Source organism: Misgurnus anguillicaudatus, chromosome 17 (genome assembly GCF_027580225.2).
Source record: "Misgurnus anguillicaudatus chromosome 17, ASM2758022v2, whole genome shotgun sequence".
In the NCBI taxonomy this organism is placed as follows: Eukaryota; Metazoa; Chordata; class Actinopteri; order Cypriniformes; family Cobitidae; genus Misgurnus; species Misgurnus anguillicaudatus.
In genome coordinates this window covers 8,776,149-8,801,680 of record NC_073353.2, presented here as the reverse complement: position 1 = coordinate 8,801,680, position 25,532 = coordinate 8,776,149, and the positions used below count along the sequence as shown (strand labels likewise).

Genomic DNA, 25,532 nt, shown 5'->3' with positions numbered 1-25,532 from the left:
TTTTTGCAAAGAAATCCTTCTAAAAGTTACACAATGCACCTTTAAAGGGACACTCCATTACGCAGCCAAAAAATAGTCCCTTTGGTAACTTTCAATAGCAGCGGACTATTTTCGGACACTGCGTTATATCATTGCGCCTCCTGCAGCCATGTTACGGCAGCAAAGTTGCACGCACTCACACTGTACTTGAATCAATCCGAGTCCGTGCGCGCTTTCGTCATTAAGATGCAATTGTTTTGAAAAAAGCAGGAAGTAAAGCTCTCTCTTAACACTGGAACCCATCGTAATGATAGGTCTGTGTTTTTTATTCGGAGTCGTTTGGTGCGCGATTACAGACAGCCCTCTCACATGTCTTCATATTGCTCAGTTGATCTGTCACTTGTGCAGCTCGGACATTCACGTAACCCTGCTGCGCGCATCAAAAGGTTTTTACAGAGGCAGATAAAGGTGAGTGGTTGCACAATTGACGTCTTCACCTTTTGAATCGCGCTCAGGGGCAATTGCGCTCACACCTGTGCCTTCCGCGCCTGAGCCCAAGTGAACCGCGCTCCGGGCCACCTCTGCAACCCGGCCATGGCGCGATTAACCAAATCCGCGCCCAGGCGCGGAACAGAGCGATCACACTAGTCAAACAAACCAGGCTTTGGAGGTCGCAACTTTTGATTTTCCTTCGGTCTTGGTGCACGCTGTAACTGCAGAAGAGTCAAGATAGGAAAAATATTGAAACTCTTTGGTTATATTTTAGTGTGATGCTAATGGTCTAATCAGATTCAATAGATTGTGCTAAGCTATGCTAAAAGTGGTACCGCCAGACCCGGAGATTGGCCGAATGAATTCCAAAATGGTAAAAATCAAATGTTTAACTCTAGGGAAGCTGGAAAATTTGCATTTTTTCAAAAATAAAAAGTGGAGTATCCCTTTAAGCATCATGTCATATCTAACCTAAAGTTTAAGCAATAGTAATGATGTTTGCCATTTCAAGAACCACTTTGTGATTTAGGTGGATTATACAGTATACATTTGTAATCGCAAACACTGCTGTTTGTGTTATTGTTTGTGTGTGTGTTTAGGCTCAAAGAAATCGACATGAGTGAGTATGATGCTGCCACATACGAGCGTTTCTCGGGAGCAGTCAGTCGACAGGTTCATTCGCTCCGCATCATTCTGGACAGCCTGCAGGTAAACCCTATCCCTGTTATCCCTGTTACCACCTAATGGGAGTTCAAGGTTTTGGGTGTGGACAAGTTTGATAATTTATGCATTTGGCAGATGCTTTTATCCAGAGTATACCATTTCTTCAGTATTTGTTCTCCCTGTTTATCAAATCAATGACCTTTGGGCTCCTAACACAGTGCTCTACCAATACAGTCAGCAACATATGACTTTTATTGTTCAACTTTAATCAAGAGGGCATAACATTAGCAATGCCAGTGTCAGGGGTTCAATTCCCGGGAAAGCACTTACTGTAAGCTTCAAAGCCTTTTGGTAACTTTAGATAAATGCATACATATAAATGACATTTCCTGAACCGTTCATGACAATACCGGCCACTTTAAGTATGAGGTAATGGGGGTATGCTTTTGTGTCTTATCTGCGTCATCTCAGCTGCTCTCCATTAACATAGCATTGGATTTCTATTGTCAGTCATTTACGTAATGTAAACACTGACCCACTAGACTACTTTTCTGGACGACACGTAAACCATACGTACTTTGCACGTGCACACATGGCCATGCACGCAATCCTTTCCTTTGGATTCTCAGTCCACTCACGAGAGGGCCGACCTCTGACTTCAAGGGAACATGCATATTGTTGTTATTATTACACGTCCTGCCTTCCGATTGGACCTGCGATATGGACCCCGTGGGTCGTCGTTCTGTATGGAAGGATGTCCGGTTGCTCGTCAGATCTTTTTTGTTTGGGTGTGGGTGGACAGAGCACTAGAACATGGGTGGGGTGTCTGAGAAAGTGCCGATTGAAGACCAGCTAATTTCCCCCTTTCACATTCAACAAAGCGAGAAGAGGCAACTTCATCTGATCTGAGATCTGCGGCCGCTCTGAGCCGAGTGCACTTAGGGATTCCCTCTGCTGTGTGAGTTGAGGGTTGGCTCCAGCCGAAGGGAGGATCAGGTTCTTTTTTGGCAGCGCCTACGAGGAGCTCTTCTCAAAGACAGATGTGTTTATATGAAAACATGTTGAGAAGGATTATCGCTCTGTGTCTTTTAAATTCCTGCCCTCTCAACTCAAGCGATCTCTTTTCACCTGGATGAATTGGCATCTAGTTTGGCATGCGTGTGGTCCGGATGATCACATTGGCTTGGTTCTGTACAGGTTCTGTCCTGAGAAGCAGTTAACCTCTGCATCACCCTGAGCCTCTGTTTTCCACTTGGGAAATTTCCAGATAGTAATTTGACCGCTGCCTATTCATTTGCGCCTGTGAAGATGTCAACACATATGGCAAACACTTTGCCCCCCCACCATTCATTATGTTTTAAAGGAAAAGTTCTCTTAGAAAGGAAAACTTTGTCATTGTTTGTTTCTAGATTATCGCAAAGGTTTTTCTTTGAGCTGTTCACACAACCTCAAAAATTATTTCGGTGGTAATCTCATAGCATCAAAATGGGTCAACTTACAACATGGTTGTCACAAGAAGATATTTAATTGCTACATGAATGTATTAATTGACTTCTATATGCACTACTCTATATGAATGAATTTAGGTAAAAGCTTAGGTGCGCCAGCCAACAGCATATTATAAAATTACATATTGGTTACACTCCATAGTCCACTTTCGACTTACTATACAGTAGGTAACTATAAGTAACTTTGCAACTACATGTCATAACCCGATTTATACTTCTGGACCTACACCGTACCCTGTATGCCATAGGCTATGCGTCAGTTTATACTTCTACATTGTTGTAGACCGCTATTAAGCGGTGTCGAAGAGCACGTTACTAGTATAACCCACAGTATCAAGGGGGTAGGGGTTAGGCTTACTTCTGCGTAGGACTTCCATAGCATCTATACCATAGGCTACGTGTCAGTTTTTATTCATACTTCTGCATCATTGACGAGCAATTACACATACGGGTCGCTAGTAGGTAGAGTCCGCTGGCATGTTGCTGGTGTAACCTACAGTATTAAGGCAAAAGCTGAAGAAGCAGCAACTTGTTGTGTAGTCTGCATTGTTGGGGAAGCATCAGCAGTGATGGATGTGAAAACCCAGTAACCAGAGTTGTTAAATATCAATCCTTAACTTGGTCCATCTTTGGACTGATGGGAGGAAGTCTAGCCGACCAATCACAGCGCTTGTGGTCCTTGTAGTATGAACGTGTTGTTACATTTTTGAGGAGGTCCGTGTCAGGCTACGCAGAGCGTACAGCGTAGATATGATGTTGCTGAGGCGTATGTCCTACGCAGAAGTATAAATCGCACTTCATGGTTAACAAAATAAGTTGACATGTAGTTGCAATAGGGTTGAGCAATAATTTGCATGCGATTGTCATGCTTATCTCGTCAGTGAAGACGGTTCTGTGATTAGAGCCCTGCATGGGCCAAAAACTCCAGCCCTAACCCGGCCCTGGCCCAAAGTGTTCAAGCCCTACCCGACCCCAGCTTGACAATGCCTGCAATTTTTTCTGCCCGAACCCGACCTGACCCGAGACCAATATCAATCACTTTTAAGCTCTCTCGATCTTTGATGCACGCTCTCTCTCTCGGACGCGCGTTCTCAAACATAATAAGAGGTGAAGTATAGCTTTAGCCTACAGAAATGCTTATTGCTTTATTGTAGGGAGTTAAAATAGTTCATTGTTCACAGTTCATATTTATGATCTTAGTCTTATAGATCTTATAGAAAAATTTTGTACGGACTGTATTCTTCAGAAAAACACTTAAAAACTTATCTTCCCTTACCTGTCGCTGTTCAGTGTGCAATTAATTAATAAAAATTAGTATGACGTTAATTTTTTAAAGTGTGCGAGGTTCGTGCACGTCCTCCGCTAGCAACACAGAAATAGCAAAAAGCACAATAGGCTAAACGAGCATTAAATATTAATGATGTTGATTTTATTGTTTTTATTAATTTATATTCACAAAACTTATCAACAAAACATCGATTAAAATTAAGAGACAAATTATATGAAACAAAATTCATTTTAAAGTAGCAAGAAAAACTCTGACCCAAAAATATGGCGTTTAAAATTACGGTCTATCTTTCGTAATAAGCTAACTAAATTTAAACAAAACATAAACAACATTACAACAATATTCAAACTCAACAATACTCAAACATAAATATAAAACAGACATTATCTATAAGGATACATGTTAAAACAATCTGATATCGCGGTTATAATAGCTGGTTGGTAGATGTTTACTATTTTTGGCAAAACCTCCTTTGCAAACCTCTATTTACCTGAATAAAAATAATTTTTACTCTGAAAATGATGCGCTGTCACATTAATATGAGCTGTTCATTTACATTAGACTCCGTCTACGTTCATTTACACTCAGCGCAACGTCTGAGTTCTCAAACTAAAACAGGGTCTGCAGCTTTTGCGAACAAATCCGTTTATGAGGGTCGAAAACGGTGGTGTGTAAATGAAAGGCGTAAACACACACACGCAATGAGGAGAGGCGCTAAAATAAGCCCGAGCCCGGTCTGTAAAAAAAAAAACGGCCCGAGCCCGGCCCAAATGGGCTTAGCCTGTCAGGCCCCGACGGGCTTGCAGGGCTCTAAAGTAAATCACCATCAGCTGCTATCAGATGGAGCGGCATTTACTACACAGAGCTGTAGTTCACTGACAATCGGGCAATTTCGCATTAATTATCGCGAATGTATCGCCTGCGATATGTATGCGATATAGCCCAGCTTGTCAGGAAACTACGGCTCTGTGTAGTAAAGGTCGTTTTAGGTTGGCCTATTTCTTTAAGACATCAGCGAATGGAAAACACAAACAAGCATCTTTATCTTCAAAGGAATGTATATGAGAGATGTAAAGACAGTAAATTTGGACCCTTGCTCTGTAATCACTGCACATGATGGCATATGTTTTTCTCACAGTGACTCTGCAGATCATGCACATTCACACACCTTTCTTACAGACGTGTTTACAGCAGGCCAACATGCTGGAATTTGACATTCATGTACTGTATATCCAGGTCAATAAGGCAATTTGTGTTGTAACGTTTGACAAAGCACGCATTATGGCTGTTTGTTTGTGGACAGGTTATGTAATATGCAGTATTTTAACACAGCCTTGAGATATGACTCAGAATAATCCAAATGATTTGATTCATTCAGTAAATCATTGGGGAGCAGTCAGTGTGTTGATTTCCACAGCTTGCTGATGACTCTTTGAGTTCGAGTAACTGTAAGCTATGTTTTCATTAGAAGAAGGATGACAATAATTTATGTATGAAGTGTATGTCTGTGAATGTATTTACATGTCTCTGTGTTGGTACGTGGTTGTATTCATGTGTGTTTGTGGCGTAATGAGCAATGACGTGTTGGCTTATTGTTCTTCCCAGACATCTGACATATTGACTCATAATGATAGCCACATGTGGAAATGCCTTTATGGGTGTTTGTTAATAATTGGAATGATGTCTGAAGCCTTGGAGGTCAAGGGGGATTGTGGTCATATCTGTATAATACAAATGGAATTGCTGAATATGAACTTTTTTTGTTTGTCATGTACAGTATTATACACTTTGAGAATGTTGCTCTTGTTAAATTCTTAATATCCACAAATGCTTTGATATTACCAAAAGTTTTATTTACTATACAGTAAGTGTCAGACAATGAAGTAGTAATGAGTAATGACGAGTCAAACAAAACAAGACAAGGATTAGGGGTGTTTTTAGGCACAAGCAGATTTATTGATTTGTAGGGATGTAACGATTCAATCACGATTCAATCGCGGTCCTCATTAAAAATGCCTGTCTGAAATCGATTCTGAATCGCAAGGCTGCGATTCTTTGTTTTATGCACAGCTTGTGCCTGTATTACGGCATTTGGTCAGTAGGAAGTCCTTATCAATCTAAAATCATCATGAGTCGGAGTCGCCCACAACGTGCATTTAAAAAAACAACACTCGTCAAACAAAATCATTCAAAATATTCCTCACTATCACGAAAACACCTGAAACAATTTGAAGAACAGCGTACAAACATTCATGTGTAGACATTTCCTGGAATAGCGTTTGTAATGCTACTTCTTGTGTGGCACAAAGGGAGCCTCCGCACGGGAGCGCCCTCTGGCGCCCGGATGTGCCGGGACCCCACCGCAATTCACTCAAATTCATTCACATTTGCACGATGAATCGTTACACCCCTATTGATTTGTTATGAATAATCAACTTTTTGGGTTGTGTCTATTTTCTAATGCAAAGAAAAAATTGTGAAATACATTGATTTTCATTTGAACTGGCATAGCCCATGTTACTTCTGCACGAAATGGTTTGATCCCTTTCCCTTAATAGGAACCCTTAGTGCACAAGGATGGGTTAAATTAAAGAACACTCCACTTTTGTTGAAATATTTTCCAGTTCTCCTAGAGTTAAACATTTGATTTTTACGGTTTTGGAATCCATTCAGCTGATCTCCAGGTCTGGCGCTAGCACTTTTAGCATAGCTTAGCATAATCCACTGAATCTGATTAGACCATTAGCATCGCGCAAAAAAATAACCAAATAGTTTTGATATTTTTCCTATTTAAAACTTGACTCTTCTTTAGTTACAACGTGTACTAAGACCGACGGAAAATTAAAAGTTGTGATTTTCTAGGCAGATATGGCTAAGAAACTATACTCTCATTCTGGCGTAATAATCAAGGACTTCGCTGCCATAACATGGCTGCAGGAGGCACAATGCAATTACGCCGCAGGCGAAAATAGTCCTCTCAGTATCTTTCAATAGCAGGGGACTATTTTCAGGCACTACATAATATCATTGCGCCTCCTGCAGCCATGTTACTGCAGCAAAGTCCTTGATTATTACTCCAGAATGAGAGTCCTTGATTGTCCTAATGGACTAATCAGATTCAATGGATTATGCTAAGCTATGCTAAAAGTGCTAGCGCCAGACCCGAAGATCGGTTGAATGGATTCCAAAATGTTAAGAATTAAATGTTTAACTCTAGGGGAGATTGAAAATTAGCATTTTTTTTTTTTTAAAGTGGAGTGTCCCTTTAAATGCATGTGTCTGTAGAAATGACAGTGTTACTGCGGGTTCACACCAGCCACATTTGAGGCGTCAAATTCGCGTCTACCGTGTATAGTTTGCCGCTTGAAGATTTTGAGTTTACTTGCTTCATTCGCGTGTGAAATTCTAGTCATTAAGACATTCACGCGGAAATTCGCGTCATGGGAAGGGCTTCTACAACTCTGCCCGCCAGTGTTGGGAAAGTTCACTTTCTACATGAGCTAGTTCAGTTCACAGTTCACAAATTTTAAAATGAACTAGTTCAGTTCATAGTTCATATTTCAAAATTTTGAACTAGTTCACAGTTCCAAAAAGGAAATCATTTATAGTTCTTTTTTCCCATATTATAAAAAAAATGATTGCCATTATAGCCCATATAACCATAGACAGCAATTATTTTATCAGTTTTAACACTGAAGCTAAATGCGTCAGATTTCATATCCAACTTTAAATCCTTATCCAACTTTAAATCCTTATCCAGCCAGGTTTTACATTAGCATTGACTGTCTTTTAATGTTTGTATTTGCACACCTTGAAAGGCTAGCCGGTGCTTCAAGGGGGTTTTCCGGGCGAAAAGCGCTGCGAGGCATCGCGTAGGACAACCGCACGTGCACGTTAAATAGCGTGAGCTTAGTCAAAGTCTATTTCAAGATCCAGAATATGCGTTAGCAGCCTAACTTGTGTTAATCGTTAACCGTTTAAGACAAATATAGTGCTATTTAATGTTAAACTATGTGAGTGCCGCGGCAGGGATTTGGATTTCAGCAGCGTCCAGTCAGTGTTGTATTGATGACGCATGCAGCCTGGTGGCGGTGTTGCCAGATTGGGTGTTTTTTCCGCTACACATTAAGGCCTGTTTATAATGTGTTTTAACCGGGTTTCCGTCTGGAAGACTCTTTAGACATCTGGCACCCTATTGAACTGAGAGCGCGTGCCGTTCACAAGCACCAGAATAAACGAGTTCACAATAAGTTCATCAGGCGTAATACAGTACGTTCAGTTCACGTTCGCTCAAAATATGAACGCGTTCATGAACTTTCGTTCAATGAACTCGTTCAGGCACAACACTGCTGCTCGCTTTCTGTAATCATGTCACTACTAGAGCAAGCTCCTGATTGGTTAAAGCAGCGCGTTTTTCCGCCAAAGTTCACATTTTTCAACTTGCGCATTTGCCTCGCAAATCGCGGGAACTAAGTGCACGAATGAGGCGGAATCGCGTCTACGGCACCGTGCTAAACGCCTCATTCGTGCCACAAGACCTCCGGATGCGCATCAACGCATCTTTACATTGACTTAACATTGAAATCACTCGTGCTTGACGCCTCTACCGCGGCTGGTGTGAACGCAGCATTAGCCTACTGGCAGCTGTTTGCCAGTAACTTGCCGTAGATATGAATTTATGTTATTTACTGGCAACAGTTTGTTCAAAGTTAAATAATCATTAAACATGAACAAGTCTTTGTCTTTACAGATTAAAACTAAAATAAAAGCCTCATGCAAAGCATTCTGGGAACCAAAATCTAGAAAAAAACTGAAAAGTGTTGATGAGGATTTCTTGTTCCCACAATGCTTTGCATGAGGATGTTGTTTTGGTTTTGTTTTGTGGGGACAAGGACTTTATAATGTTTGGTGTTCATTTAACTTTGGACATACATTTAGATCTACGGTAAGTTATGGCAAACAGCTGCATAACTACCACCAAAGTTTTCCAGGTCACTTTTCGAGTACGGGTTACCATACTTGATGATCAAATCACTTTTCACTTTCATTTTTTTCTGGAGTACCCCCCCAAAATATTTTTTTAGGAAATTCAACTGATAAGTGTTTTTTGGGTATCACAATTATGTTGTAATACTGTTAACTGTCTCTGTTATATAAAATTACTAGCAAATGTATATACAGTATGAATTTGGTCATATGGAACTTTACTGTTATGAAGGTTATTACCATAGTAAATGATGTAAATTTCCTTTGTTTCAGGCTAAAGGGAAAGAGAGGCAATGGCTGAGGAACCAGGCTCTTGGTGAGCTGGATGATGCTAAGATCATTGACGGCCTGACAGGAGAGAAAGCCGTTTATAAACGCAGAGGAGAGCTGGACCCTGAGGTAAGAGGATTAACATATTTAAATACCTTTCTACCTTCTGACACACATTGCTTTGTCTAGTCTAGTGTTTGTCTTGAGTACATACTCCTGACAGTTCAGTTAAACAGTTACTAATGTAATGTAATGTATATATAACCTATAATAAAAGGTCATGGAAATTTTTAAACCGCTCCTGTGACACAACTTTGGAAGAAGACATTTGAAGAATGTACTCGTGTCTCAAATTCAACAAACACCTAAAATAATCATAGCTGTTAAGCTTAAAAAAAACTATACACACATAAAATCAGCATATATGTGCTCCATACAGTTTATACACTATATAACATTATGCACAAATGTTTATTTTGTGTGAAGCGTACTGTAAAGCATTCTATAAACTTTTTCTTGCAAGTATGTTAATATTACCATCATCAGCTACGTCAGTATAGCAGACGGTTACATTATATTTAATGGTTTCCATAAGCCTTTACCTAAAATCTGTTTTCTGAATCAACTAAAAGAACTTCGCTGAGACCTATTTTATTATGCGGCTTCTGTATAACCCATTAAAAACCTCATTGACTACAAAACTGTTTAGAGGAGAAGCTGGGCCAGTAGAAGGCTGCAATTAAAGGAACATTATAGTGAAATTAGACATGTAATGATCATCCTTATTCAGTTTATGTCAGTCTGAGCATTAAAGTCTCATGTGTTGATAACTGGTGTGTTTTTCTTTTGGTCTGGCTACAGTTAGGGGCTCCTCAGCAAAAGCCAAAGCGTTTACGTCTGCTAGCGGACGTTTCTGGCAGCATGTATCGCTTTAATGGCGTGGACGGGCGTCTGGAGCGCTCTATGGAGGCTGTGTGTATGGTGATGGAGGCGTTAGAGAGCTACGAACACAAGTTTAAGGTGAGCTGACTTGATCAAATTTTACAGGATTTAGCAATGGTAGCAGTAGAAATAAGGGTTTCATTTCATTTTGGTATTTAAAGCCCTTTTCATACGGAAAATACACAGAAAATGTGTCCAGGAGGATTTTTCCGGGATCATTTCATTTCTGGCTCATTCACACTGCCAATGATTTTCTGAAATCTTTGGGTGCATTCACACACATACCATAAAAATCCCATAAAGACATGTGACGTATTTAAAGTCCTGCACTTGATAGGTTTTTCCACAGTTTTTGAAGTTTGCTAATTATCCCTGATTTCTCTCTCGAGGAACCATGCACATGCATTATAGTTTATGAAGAGATCATAGGGAGCGCATGATGCGCTGTTCTGTTACGCTGGTGATTGATCTCAGCTTCAGCGCTGATAGTGATGAGCTCTCTGATCTCTGCTTCACTCCAGTTTTTCAACATTTCTCATTGTGAATGTTAATCTGCGTTTAAATTGCTGTGTCAAAGAGCTGAATCATAACTTGTGGTTGCGATGACACTACAGCACACCCCTGGTGCCAGTTGTTCAAAAGTAATCCATTTGGATTAGATAAACATTTCTAAATGGGTTGTTCAAAACAAAACATGGATTCTGAATTTGGATTGGATCACAAAATCCAATTTCGGTTTTAATCTGGATCAAATCGACACTTTGTGTTGTTTAAAACTTTTAGTAAGATTGGGATTTGTTTGATCCCCAAAAGTAGGATTATACTGATCCCATCAGAAGGGTGGATTTCAGGAATACAAATGTAATAACATTTCTAATAAAATGTTACTAAAATGTATAAACCTACAGTTAGTCTACAATAAAACATTTCTATTATTTTATATTTATAAATGTATCATTTGTTTGTTGAAATTTAGTTCAGTTCAATCCTTATAATGGAAAAGTATTCAAAGTATAACATTGGGCTACCAATTAAACCTTTCAGTCAATTAAGAAAGAAAAAGTCAATTTAAATCAGACAATAGCAAACCAAAATATTTTACATTCAATTTTAACATAAGTAATCCTTAACTTTAACTGTCCTTTGGCACTGTATAGTATATTCATTCAAGTCACAATCATCAGAAACCAAACAGTCAAAAGTTTTAACAACCGGCATTTCTCCAAATTAGTCCTGGGCATAGATTATAGATGAATCTCATACAAAATAAAAGTAATTGTTTGCATAATATATGAGTTTGTGCTGTGTTGAATTATTATGTATATATAAATACACACACACACATTCATGTATGTATTTTAGGAAACATTTACATGTGTATATATTTATTTATATTTTTATATATTCCATATTATGTATAAATAAATAAAAATGATATATAAGTAAATTAATATATATGTATTTGTTTGTGTTTAAATATACATAATATTTACACACAGCACAAACTCATATATAATGCAAACAATTACTTTTAAGTTGTATGATGCCCAGCACTACTTCAAATGTTAACTACCGGACATTTAGCCTCTTTATGACTTAAAATTCATGTTTCAATTTGTTTGTGTATAATCTATATTGTTTTTTTTTTTTTAGGGCCAAAAGAACAGACTTAATGTTAAATTGAAATAAAAAGTAAGGGAAAGTTGTGTTGTTTTATTGTCTCTTCAAGTAAAGACCCCATACCGACCAAACTACAGTACCTGCTGTTACATAGCTATAGTCAACATTGACATGTGATCCCATTTAATACAGATGTGCTAATCTGAAAAAGTGTATATCTGGAGCAGGGTGATTCAATCCAATTTTGCTTTGAAAACTAGGACAAAAGTAAGATGGTTTACCTAATCCTGGATAGCAAAACATGGGATTTACAAATCTGGATCATTTTGTTTAAACTTTTTGGAACCACTAGCCCCTGGGGTTTAAGAGTCGGGATCCTGCTATTGCTCAAGCTGTTTATTCTGATTTTTTAAATCAAAATATTAAGAAAATGGCCTTTAAAGTTGTCCAAATGAAGTCCTTAGCAACCCATATTACTAATGATAAATATTGTTTATGGTAGAAAATGTTCATGGAACATGATCTTAAGTTAATATCCTGATGATCATTTTGACCTATTGTTGGCTCTTGCTAAAAATATACCCGTGCTACTTATGACTGGAATTGTGGTCCACATCTGTGCATTTGCATTGCAATTTGCATATGACAAACAAAACTGAGTTCCTCTCATGTTACTCTTTCACTCTCAGATTCACTCTCCTTGTCCGATCGTGTCTAGGGCAAGTTGTTTGTCTGATGCATGGAGTTTAAAATCAGTTGCTTATGAGTTTCTTTTCAGTCAGCATGAAATCAAAAATAACTATTCATATTTTCTTATGGAAAAAAGCATGTAATAAAATCCGTGCTGGTCATTATTATATCTTTTTTAGGGATGCACCGAAAGGAAACACTGAATATTGAACAACCGAACAATTTTTTTATTTTTATTTTCCTAATTATTTTGCCAATTTTCTCACCATTGCACAAGTTACATTTTCAGAATGTCCTTTTTACTATATTTATTTCATGTTAATTAATCATAAAGCTGTCTGACTTGTTAAAACGGTTCCAGTTGCATTCGACCACATACATTTTCCCACACAAAATGAAAATAACCTATTCATTACTCTGCATTAAGAAACATGCAACAACGCTTATATAGCACTGTATGTTGAGCAGCGGATACACGCCTGCATGCAAAGTCAAGCACGAGTAAAGAGAGAGAGAGAGAGAGAGAGAGAGAGAGAGGTGGTGGCAAGATTGACAGGAGCATGACAGAGGAAAAGCGCCCAACAAAGCGTTTAACAAAAGCTTTTTGTTAATAAACATTTTATTTCTGGTTTAATATAAGCCTGTTTGTCATTGTACGACTTCACAGGTTCACATACTGCTGACGCTCTTCATCGTTCTATGACATGAGATAAGGTGCTAAATTTTTTTCGTTCTCTCTGCTTGTGCATTCAGCGGACAAAAAAGTTACCCAGGATCGCCGCCGCTGTGTCTTTCTCATATGCTGCATGGTCTTCTAGTGCTGTATGTTTTCGTGTCTTTCTCAGACACTTTAAAATGCTTTTACCAACATGTTTGCTAATTTGATCATGTCATCAAAGACCTCATTATTCTGAAAATGATTTTGGTCTTTTCACTTGTTCGACCAAACACCGAAAATGAATCTGCCCTCATAATCTTTTATCAAACATTTTAACTTGTCCTCCCCTTTTAAAACATTTCTTCCATTTTATGATTATGTCTCAGCCTGAGTAAACTGATTTTTATCCCTAACCTTCAACAACCGTCACAACCTACAGTCACCACATCCCAATGCCTCTCTCGATCGCAGAAGGTAGCCATTCAAAAAGATATGGATTCCTTTAGCAAAATTTTGCATTCCTGTTCTCGTCATCAAAGTCTTCCACAATTAAAAGTTCCTCATCAAAGGGTGCCATTTGATGAGTCATATGGAGAGTAAACCTACACAACAGACTGCAAACTGCAAACATTCAGATCTGCCTCCATGTTTTTAGCAACGGCCAACTACTATCGCTCCAAAGGACAAAACCAAACCCTGCTCTGCATTTCTTCTCTCGTTCCATTACACTTTGTTATACGTCACTTCACAACAAGGAAGAAAACATCATTGCGACTTCTGTTTCATGGTGACTTGAAGAGTTAACTAGTTGCTTGTGTCTACAGAGCTTTTCATCTTATACTTCATACTGAAAAATCACACAATTTTGATGTCCACTTTTTGGCTGAAGTAGAAAGCACAGTTACATAATAATAACTGTAACATAGTTGCTACATAAAGTGTGCTTGTACAATTTTTAACCACAGATACTTTCTAAAATAAAAACAGCAATGATGTGTTTACAATAAACCATCTCCAAAGCAACGCACTATGGAAACAGGCCCCGTATTTACTTCCTCATAGGGTAAAAACTTTTAGCTTTGGTTAAGATGAGCAGTAGGGATATCCCCATGACACATGCTGATACACTGTTATGGAGGTTGTCATGGAAATAAGGATGCTGAGTGTGATCTGAAACAGTTGTTTTAGGGATGGTCATGCTGGTTTAGGTAAATTATTTGTTAGCAGCTCTTTGGGGGACCTTCTCTTTCTCTCCTCTCTTTCTTTCACTTTAATGTTTCACATTTTCCTTCATCATTTGTTCTGGCTTTTCCTCTCGGCTGAGCGGTTGGCAGATGCTGTGGACACAGTGAATCACAGCCCTTGTTGGGAGCGCCTTGCAGATTTGTAGCATCCACACAAAAGAGGATCTGTTATCTTCATCCCGAAGAATTCGGGGGGAGGAAAGCAGCGGAAGATTGTCAATGGCTGCCGTTATTCAGCTCTGCTCTAATGCGCTATAAAAAGGGTGCAACACTTTAAATGTGTGGGGTCACTTTTAGGGCTTGGTATTACATAGAACATCAATCAGATCTGATCCACTAATGTGACTGGATGTGCAACTTCTTGAGCGTTTATAACACTACTGAAACGTTTTAAATACTGATATAAACAGAGAATATATATATATATATATATATATATATATATATATATATATATATATATATATATATATATATATATATTATATATATTAAAAATTAAAATAAATAAAATAAAACAAGACAGACAGACAGACAAGTAAATAAAATAATAATAAGGAAAGGAAGGGAAAGTAAATCCTGGCAGCAACAGCTTTGATTAAATTTAACTATATTTTATTATACTCCATTGCATTAGAGATTTGCATTACATATTTGAAAAAGTGTTTTTTCTTTCATGCTGATTAAGATAAACGATGTGACGGTGATATGTGAGATGGTAAGTATGTTGATGCTTTTAGTTTGTGTGAGGGGCACCAGACTTTATGTCCCCACTTTGACTGTCAGATGAGCTGTTTGCACATCCAGTTGGTCTGTCATGTATCTATTTCTTAGTGACACTTGCATAATAAGCATTTCATAAACGTGCATCTGATGCAAGAGAGACTGTTAAACATAAACATGTTTTTTATTTATCCTCTGTCCTACTTCTGCTTGTACAGTAAAGGTCATAAGTTTACATACATCCTTCAGAATCTGGAAAATGATATAAATTTTAAAAAATTAATTTAGTCCTGCCCTGAACAAGTTATTTTACATGATAAGTGTTTACCGAAAAAATGCAACACAGAATAATAACAGAATTACTAAAAATAACCCAGTTTAAAAGTTTATATACACCTGATTCATAATGCATGATGTTTCCTGAACAATCAATGACCGTTTCTTTCTTTTGCGATAGTTTGTTTGGACACTGTGACCAGTGTATATTGTCATTATTTTATTTTAATATCTTATTTTTTTTCTCTTAGCAATGTCCTTGAAGATATAAAAAATACATGTTTTACAGAAGACAAAATAACAATTTACACCATTTATTTTTCAGAGGTTTACACGCACCCTTTTTATTAATCGTACTGACTTCTTGAGCATCACTGAATGTTTGTATCTATTGTAATAGTTGCATGTCTATTTGTATACTGTAGTCTCTTGATTGTCCCCAATGTAAAATTATTAGTCTTAACGCCTCATATGCAAAGTAAGTATACTCAAAGACCTTTTAATAAAGTCGCGTCACTCCACCGTCATATTTTCTGTGCACGCTGCTGCTGCTGTGAGCTCTTCTCCTCAGATGCGTCCAGCACGCAATTCTCAATTCTCTTGTTTATTGGTCAATACGATATTACAAAACCGATATCCGATCATCGGAAAATGCTCAAATATCGGGGAAAATATCGGTAAACAGATATATCGGTCGATCTCTAATTTTGACGTCCCCATGAGGAAACAAGCTTATAAATCAAACAGAATGATGTTTCTTGAAAATGTGAAGTAGTAGAAGGGTTTCAGTGATGGTTGGGGTTAGGGAATGGGGTAGGTAAGGGGAATAGAATATACAGTTTGTACAGTATATAATGCATTACGTCTATGGAATGTCCCCACAAAACATGGCAACCAGAATGTGTGTGTGTGTGTGTGTTTGTGTGTGTTATGAGTACATTGTTCAGTTTATTTGAAGTAGTTTTTGTGTTCATAGACGATGTTCAGAAGTCTGATGCACAGAAAATCTTTTTTTCACACACACACACACACACACACACACACACACACACACACACACACACACACACACACACACACACACACACACACACATTCTGGTTGCCATGTTTTGTGGGGACATTCCATAGACGTAATGCATTATATACTGTACAAACTGTATATTCTATTCCCCTTACCTACCCGATTCCCTAACCCAACCATCACAGAAACCCTTCTACTACTTCACATTTTCAATAAACATCATTCTGTTTGATTTATAAGCTTGTTTCCTCATGGGGACATCAAAATGTCCCCACAAGGTCACAAAAACACTGGTATTCCTATCTTTGTGGGGACAATGTGATAATTACCAGGTACACACACACACACACACACACACACAAAAGGAAAAAAGACCAACATTAAAAAATGCATGATAAAAAGGTGTCATAGCTCTGCAATCAAAAGATGTTGTTATAATGGAAGTCAATGGGGCAAAAACAGCCACTAACAATAAATGAGGAAGAAAAAAATAATTAAAAACTGATGCTACACAAAAACTAAACATGCTTCAAAGCCAATGTTTTTACCAATCTTTGACAAGCCCAAGACTGTGAAAAAGGTCATTTTGTGTGTGTTTTTTCACCAAATCAGTGACATCACTTATAAACTTGGCAATTAAAGAGTTAAAATCATGAAATTTTTGGTAGTTTTGACCAGTACTGAGGTTGATTAACAGATTTATGTGGAAAAATATTCAACTTATACATTTTTATAGCCATTGAATTTAGTGGATGTTTTCACTAACAGGTAGTAAATTTGAAGAATGCACAGGGGTTAAGATATGATGTGTTAAATTAGGATTTTTTGCAAATTCATGTAACAGAAGGAAATCTTAAGTTAATTTAGGATTCTTATCTTATCTCACTAAATCTTATTTCATCTCTAGTTAGGAAATCATAAATTGCTTACTCATGTTCAGTTATTAACTCTTAGGTCTGTTGCCTAGCAACCAACAAACAAACACTGCTGCTACAGTAAACAAAAGAATTGTCCTTTTTATTTCAATGGGGCTGAATAATAAATTTGATTAAATTCATTGTAATCATATCTGTGTCTTTTATATAGTTTTAGTTTTAGGATCATCTGCACATCATCTGTGAGTTCTCATTACATTTAAGCATTTAGCAAATGGGAAAAAAGTGCTTGGATACTACTGTACATTTCAACATTTGAACAAACATTGTTGTATTTCATCCTACACTTTGTTAAAAAATGTAATGTAAACTTTTGATAATAAGTATTGAAGTATTTGGATATTTTGTCTTATAATAAATATTGATTCAGGACAAGACTCTGACACAAGTGATATAAGCAATAGTAAAATATTTTTTTAACTTTAAACTTAAGATGCTTTTGTAAACTGCTATGTGCTGTATCACAAAGCGCAGTTGTCTGAGCTCCAGTAGACATATCTTAACATCCAGTACAGCTTCAAGACTGGGACTGTTTTCACTGGTGAAGTGTCTTGTGCCACTCGTTTCATTTTCTTGCAACAAGTTTCTTCCAAAAACCCCTCATCCGGTATCAAGGATGGCAGGACATCATTCTTCAGCATCAACATGCCAATTTTGTTTGCTTAATATAAACTGCACCGCAGGACATTCAGGCCATGTTCGTGACTGTAGTAAGACGAAGAGCTTGAAAGTCAATCCAGATGCATTTCCTGAAGTAGTTCAGCAGTAAAGGATGGATCAGTAGGATCTTGCTACACGACTTTCACCAGCATATCGACAGTAAACAACAGATCTGTGGGTTTTGTGCCAGCTGATTCAGTTGTGTCTCAGGATCTGGTTTGGCACAGGGTGGTTCAGGCTCTTGTAAGCGAAGCGACATGGTCTTATAAGCACTGTGGAGGATGAAGTGCTTGTAGTGGAAATCACATGCGTCCCTCCTCTGCTGTCCACCCAGTCCATTGTCATCTTCTCATCCATGGTTTCATCTATTTCCATGGGCTCTTCAACATCACACCCAAGGTTGGGGACCGGGGCTGGAAAGGAAAGCTTTCCAATTGCCTGCTGCCTTTGGACCTTCACCTCTATCTTCTTCTTTTTGGTCTTCTGGACAGCACAAAGTTTTGAATGGCTCAAAGACGGACTAAGCGGTCTCTTTCTCATCCCCATTTTAAGTTTTTTTTTTTTCGCAAAACACGAGCAAATTAACAACACGTCTTACTCTGACAACACCTTCAACTCTACAACAGCGAATGATGTCATAATGGCTGCATTTTCTGAAAAAAGGGCCTTATTAACTTTAAAGGGACAGTACACCCCAAAATAAAAATTCTGTCAGCATTTACTCAACATCAAGTTATTATAAATGTATTTTTTCTGCTGAACACAAAATATGATATTTTAAACCAAACAGTTTTTGAGCACCAGTAATTTCCATAGTATTATTTTTTTCTACTATGGAAGTCAATGGTGCTCCTGTTTCCTGCTTGATTACAAATACCTTTGTGTTCAGCAGAAAGTTAATTTAAGAGCACTGGTGACAGTTGATATGTTAATTTCTTGTTTCTTTTTATCACATTATCTGTACTTCACAATGTGTAACACTGGACCACAACACCAGTCATAATGGTCAATTTCTTTAATACTGAGATATAAACATCAACTGAAAGCTGAATAAATAAGCTTCCCATTGATGTTTGGTTTGTTTGGATCGGACAATATTTTAAAAACTTTAAATAAACGCATAAAAGTGATTTTTTTTTAAATGATTTTCTATGGGCAGTGAGCGTAATGTGTGCTGTTTATGCGCGTCGAAAGGGCATAATTTCGGGTAATTATCACGTTGTGGGGACCATTTGTCCCCACAAAGATAGGAATACCAGTATTTTGCATGTTGTACATAATTTATATAGTAAAACAGGTGGAATAAGTGCCTTTTTTGAGATATCTTTGTCTTGACCAGCAACATGTAGCCTTCAGCAATCCAACCAGTAGTTAGCAAAGAGATTTTACAAATAATATCACTGACTGGAATAATACATTCAGGAAAAAAAAAACGGCTTATATATCATTGAATTTCTTAACTGATAATGTTATTTGATGTCAGAATAATTAATATTTTGTTGTCATAGATTATGAAATGGTTGTTGACAGCGCTGTTTATCTATGCATTTACTCACGCATTAACTCTGTGACCGCTTGCGGAGGTAATAAATAATTAATTAATATCCACAGACATTTATTTAGATATTTTAGCAAAATAATGTTTATCTGGTAAATGTTAATATAACTTAGGGTAAATCTTGTTAAAAGCTAGCTACATGTGGTGTCTGTGCTTCAGACTTCAACCCCGGTAAGTGAACAGCATGTGAACGTGATTTTACGATGCTAATGATAAGCACAAATAACAGAAAAACGAATTTAATTTAGCGTTTTTAATTCAACCAAGCATTAATTCATATTCATGCAAAGCTACGTCGTTATTGGGACCGGATTTTATGGATCAGCGTGACTCTGAGAGTTCGTCTCTATTCTTGGACAAGCAGCATACATTGCTTTTAATAAATCAACTTATTTAACATAACATACATTAATGCACAAATTAGTCACTGGTGAACAGTAGGGTTTAAATAAAAAGAAGATACTGAAAAGCAAATATTCTGCAGGACCTGGAGGATTTTTCAGAAGACCAGTGAATAGTTCAATAGCTCAGGACAAACATAAAAACTGTCATTAATTGTCCAGAAAACATTGTGCAGTATTAAAAATGAGGGGTATGTAAACTTTTGAACTAGATTATTTTTAGAAATTCCTTTATTATTTTGTGTCTCAAAAAGGCAGGCCTAAAAAATTAATTTTCTTAAAAATTCTGCTGCTATTTCCAAAATGTTCAGCATTTTGCAAGGTTTACTTTATGTAAAGTTATGACCTCAACTTCTAGTTGCTCTATCAAAAGTTCTTCACAAAAAAGCAATTATCTCAGCTTTTTGCTCAAAATTTGGTATTGAATAAACCATATTTGAAAGGTGATAAAAAGAGAACAAATAAAGGTAGGATGAAACAGTTTTTCTTTTGTTTGGAAGCTGAGGGTCTGTTCTTTCATTAGATATTAAAGATTAATGAAAAACATTTTCTGGAAGGTATTAAACTCTTGTGAAAATCATAAAAAATGCTGGCAACTTCAAAAAAAAAAAAACACTGCGGCGCATGTTTTCAATTGTTTCCAATGGAAGCTCTGCGTCTTTCAAATAAGCCACCAGCTAGAGACTTTCTTCCGCGCTGAAAATCGGCGCTCGGCGGTTTGAGAGTTGAACATTTTTGAGTGAAAAGCTCCGCTCGTCAATGTCAGTCCTCACACGGCTGTCCAATCACAGTGGAGGAGGGGTGGGGCATTACCACAGCAACCAACCGGCTCACAGCTAAAGTATCAAAGCTACCAAAGCGCTCAGCTGAAGAAAGCTGGCACTCAGCTGAAAAAACAGCTGGCATTCGGCGCCCTCCAGGTGTGCAAAACCCCTAAAAGTTTGAGTTCATTTAAGTTGTGTAAACATTTTTGTCAACTAATATTTTTAAGATGAATTAACTCAAAATTTTAGGCAACCAAATTACTTTATGTTGTCTCAGACGACCACATTGTCTTGTGGTGGCTGCCATATGTGTTTTGAAATTGAGGTGTGAGCTGTTGGTTGCAATTCGCAGTCTCACCACTAGATGCCGATAAAATTTACACACACCACCTTTAAGTCACTAAAAGGGCAACAATTACAAGGGAGATGAGCCACAAATCCTTGGGAACTTTTGGGATAATGTAAGTACACAACTCCATGAAATATATCATACTCTGCAAGTGTTTTTTGGATATTTGATTAAGAAAATCTTACATATTGTGGCTTTAACACTAATAAACATTACCACCAATGAAACTCTAAAAAACTAAGAACCAACTGCTCATCTGTGGCCGGTTGCACCAGCTGTGTGTAAGTTACAACGTAGCCTAGTTACGACGTAAATGGGCACTAAGTTACAACTTACGCACTACTAAATGTTTTTGCGTTGCACCATTAAACTTAGTTTAAACATAACAATACATTGTAACTAAATATTTACGGAAGCCTCCGTCCATGAATAACAGTCGGAATAAGATGTCAGCCAGATTATATTACATCGATGAGCTCGTAATAAATTATGAAGAGCCGCAAGTTCGTCAACGAGTTTTCAAGAACCGTTTAATTTTCTGTGTATCCATCAATTAAAATAAGATTTAAAATGTTTTCCTGTTAATTTTCTCCTCCATGTGTGGGATAGATATTTTCAATTAAATGTGTAATGTTTTGAATTCAATAACATTTCCTTTAACGTCTTTTTTACGTGTTTCAGTTTAGGCCAGTCAAGAATGAGTTTGAAATTACGTGCTGTTCAGACAATTTCCCGTTTACCTATTATAAGGCTTGTGATTGGGTTAAGAAAAATAGACGTCATTCTGTGCGACAACGCATTACTTTACGGAGAGCTTACGACCTACTAGCTACGTTCTGCCTTAAGAACAAGTGGTGCAACCGAATAAAGTAAAGAGTTAGTTATAAACTAGCTAGTAGTTACTAAGCCTCTAGTTTGGACTTAACGTCCCAGTTTAAGTAAGAACTTACGAACGACTGGTGCAACCCTACCCAAGATACTACGAGTCAACTTGACCGGTACTTCTTGTATATTTAACATAATTATCTGTCTTCTTATATGCCAACATAACATAACAAAATACCTAACAGCTGCCAACTCTGACTTCCAGAAACTGAGTAAAAGCCTTTCAGATTAAAATTATTTGCAATTTGCATGTGCATTATGCACCAGATAGAGATTTCTACACATACTGATGAAATGTGCACACTAAAAACAAACGGTGCTAAATTGCACTAAAATTGTTTCACTGGCTTTAATCATAGAGGAACTATTTGAAGTGCCATATAGTACCTGTGTAGCATCATATTGTGCTATATAGAACCATATCTGGTGCTACAGTATAGTGGTGCTATATGACTCCCGGGGGGTTCTTTATAGGTGCTATATAGCGGTGGTTCTCAAACTTTTTCGCCGTGCGGCCCCCCTTGTGTACAGTGACAGAAAATTTATGACATAAAACATTGTAAAACATAAAATTTGAATGAACCAAAAGTTATTCAAATATACAATTTAGTGCTGTTAGTTACTAGTGTTATTTTTCTGAGGTTTCATTACACAGAATTCATGATAACTTAATGCATTTTATAAAATGTCATAAAACTGGGGCCCAACATGGCACCATCTCAGGGCCCCCCAGGGGGCCCCGGCCCCCCGTTTGAGAACCACTGCTATATAGCACTTAAAATGGTTCCCCTATGATTACGAGCTTGCTATTTAGCACAATTTTAAGTGTGAAGTTATAATTCATGTATCTCCTCCACTGGCATTTTAAAGATGTTTCCTGTGGTGAAATACCTTCTAGACTTTTCAGACAAGACAATGCCGCCAGGAGCTGCATTGTTTGTAAGGACATTCAGTGCTGGAACGGATCTTGTGAAACTTCCTTTTATTGACTATTAGTAGATTCATAAGTGTAACTCAAAATGCCATAAATGTCTACAGAGTTACATCATCGGATGTTTCATTTTTATTTTGTTATGTCTGTTCCCTAATATATCTGAAGGGGAGTATATTGAAAATAACACACAAAGGTGCCCAGTTTCCAATAATCTTTTCTTCAAGTCTGTTTGTTTTGCATACCTTTGTTTGCCAGGATTATTTTCCTGGTACTGTGGGCTAACCTCTCTACTCTTTCCTGTTGTTTTCCTCTACAGTATGACATTACGGGACACTCAGGAGATGGATTCGACATAGAACTTGTGAAATGTGACAAAGTGCCCAAGAACAACAAGGAGAGGCTGAAGGTTTTGAAGGTACAGTAATGAGCCCATTCCCTTACTGCAGGTTTGACCTTACTTTCCTGTTTTGTTTGGAATCCCTATGCATTCACTTCTGCTGACGTAGTAGCAAACATTTCTCCTAGAATTCCTCCTATTGTTTTTTGTGACCGCATCGGGAAAAATGCCAAGCATAAATTCACAAACCTAAAACTCGGTGTTGGGTCACCGAGATGCTCTGACGCATGATTGCAGCCAAATCGGGGCCTTGAAATTTTTAAAGCAATGTGCTTAGTTAGGTTTCAGCCCCTTGGTTATCTGATCATCATCATTTTTGTTATGGAAGTAATTGAATTTCACAACAAACTTTTTAAGTAAGTGAATGGAAGAAACTGAAGGATTAATTTGCCGCCTAAGCTTTCTGATGCAGTTCTCTCTGAAATCTGAATATGCATTATAACTCTTTTTTTTCTGGTGTATGCCCACTTCTTCAGACTATGCATGCCCATTCGCAGTTCTGCATGAGTGGCGACTACACTCTGGAGGGCACCGAACACGCTGTGAAGGAACTGGCACGTGAAGAAGCCGATGAGCATTTTGTCATAGTGTTGAGCGATGCCAACTTGGAGCGCTACGGGATCAGTCCCGAGCGGTTTGCGCGTGCACTCACCAGTAACCCGCAGGTCAATGCCTTTGCCATCTTTATCGGTTCCCTAGGAGACCAGGCGGACAGGTGAGTTTAATGTCCTGTTGCAGATTGACTCGGTCGTGAATGCTAGCATGTTAAGCGTGAATTAGATGTGCAGGGTTGTGCGAGTAAAAGTAAATCCCTTTCTAAAGGTCCTGCTAAGATAACAAGGCATGTTTACCAAAGACTAAGATGGTAAGGGCGCTATAATCAAGCATAATGACTTTAAAATACAATTATAAGAGAGCATGTTATCGGCTTGTATAATTTGCATGGCCCTTAAGTTAGTTATAGGCTTATGTACAGCTCTCTTTGTTGTATTGTTTGCATTATTCGCAGGGTCTTTAGTCGAAAACGGCACATGAGGAGAACTTGAAGGCACCACTGTGGTGGTCTTTTCATGATCGGCATGATTTAAAGAGCATGTGCCTTATTTTAAACAGGACAAAGTGACAGTAAGGAATGATTAGTGAGAAGGGAGGGGCGGCAGTTTAAGTGAAAGGACATGGGCGGTACTTTGCTTTCACCGACAGGCTTTTCCCAAGACCCGTATCTTATCAAAGCCCCAACGTGAATGACAGCCATTGTCCCCCCGTGGAGGAATAGGAACTCGCTAGAAAAAGCCCATTTGCATTGCTAAAGTTTGATGTGGGGGGATCTTTTCTCTTTCTCCGACATCCAGGCTCCAGAGAACCTTGCCGGCTGGACGCTCTTTTGTCGCCATGGACACCAAGCAGATTCCTCAAATCCTTCAGCAGATTTTCACATCCACCATGCTGTCCAATGCCTGAGAGAACAGCGGCGGTTGGGTGAATCTCAGGAAACTCATGATAATCTCTGCATCTAGTAAACGACTTGGGGGAAACTTAAGAAAAAGTTAAGCGCCTGGTTCACATTTCCCCCTGAAAAGTTAAAAAAAAATATGTTTTGCTTAAAGAAGACGGACCCTTTATTAGGACCTTTAACATTATTTGCCTTATGAGATTGTCTCATGACAAATAAGCATTTTATTGTCATTACTGTAATGTAAAAAGGAAAGTTATTTAAATAAAAGTATTACAGCAGTTTTTGAAGGTAAATGTGGTAAACTGAAAATCATGCAACTTTAAATAGGCTTATTTTCTTTAAGCACAATATCATTTTTATTTAGTTATTGGGGAAAGGCCTGGTTTTGATCTGTTTCCACCCAAAATGGATCTTGTTTTTTTAAACAAGAGAGTCCATCACAGTCGACTCAAAATAAAGGACTGTGTGCCTTCAATGTAGCCTCAATAGACAACTTTATGTATGAACACATCTGTAGTAATTCTCTAATATTTACGGACTGAACTGTATGCCAGTACATAAAGTGTGGATAGATGATGTTTTAAGTTTGTACATTTCTAATGTTATGTTTAAAATAATCAGGTGAGCGCATTGTTTTTATTGAGTGCCTATACAGTACAGGGCTGGGTGATATACCTGCAGATATATACAGCCTAAATATTTCATACATATTATTTTCTGGTAACACTTTACAATAAGGTTGTATTAGCTAACATGAACTAACAATGAACTATATTTCTAGAGCATTTATTGATCTTAGGGGTTGTGCACACCAAAACTTTTAAACGCGGC

At 37.9% G+C, this 25,532-nt stretch overlaps 1 protein-coding gene across 1 annotated transcript in view; it reads left to right on the top strand.

The window, feature by feature from the left end:
* The window catches only part of vwa8 (von Willebrand factor A domain containing 8), a 146,785-nt gene extending 121,791 nt beyond the window's left edge, over nucleotides 1–24,994 (top strand). The window contains exons 39-44 of the mRNA XM_055215439.2: nucleotides 1,071–1,179; nucleotides 9,190–9,315; nucleotides 10,048–10,206; nucleotides 23,165–23,263; nucleotides 23,722–23,960; nucleotides 24,598–24,994. Coding sequence (XP_055071414.2) covers nucleotides 1,071–1,179; nucleotides 9,190–9,315; nucleotides 10,048–10,206; nucleotides 23,165–23,263; nucleotides 23,722–23,960; nucleotides 24,598–24,706 — 841 coding nt within the window. The 3' untranslated portion in view covers nucleotides 24,707–24,994. The remainder of the gene's footprint in view (nucleotides 1–1,070; nucleotides 1,180–9,189; nucleotides 9,316–10,047; nucleotides 10,207–23,164; nucleotides 23,264–23,721; nucleotides 23,961–24,597) is intronic.
* Nucleotides 24,995–25,532: the final 538 nt, after the last annotated feature.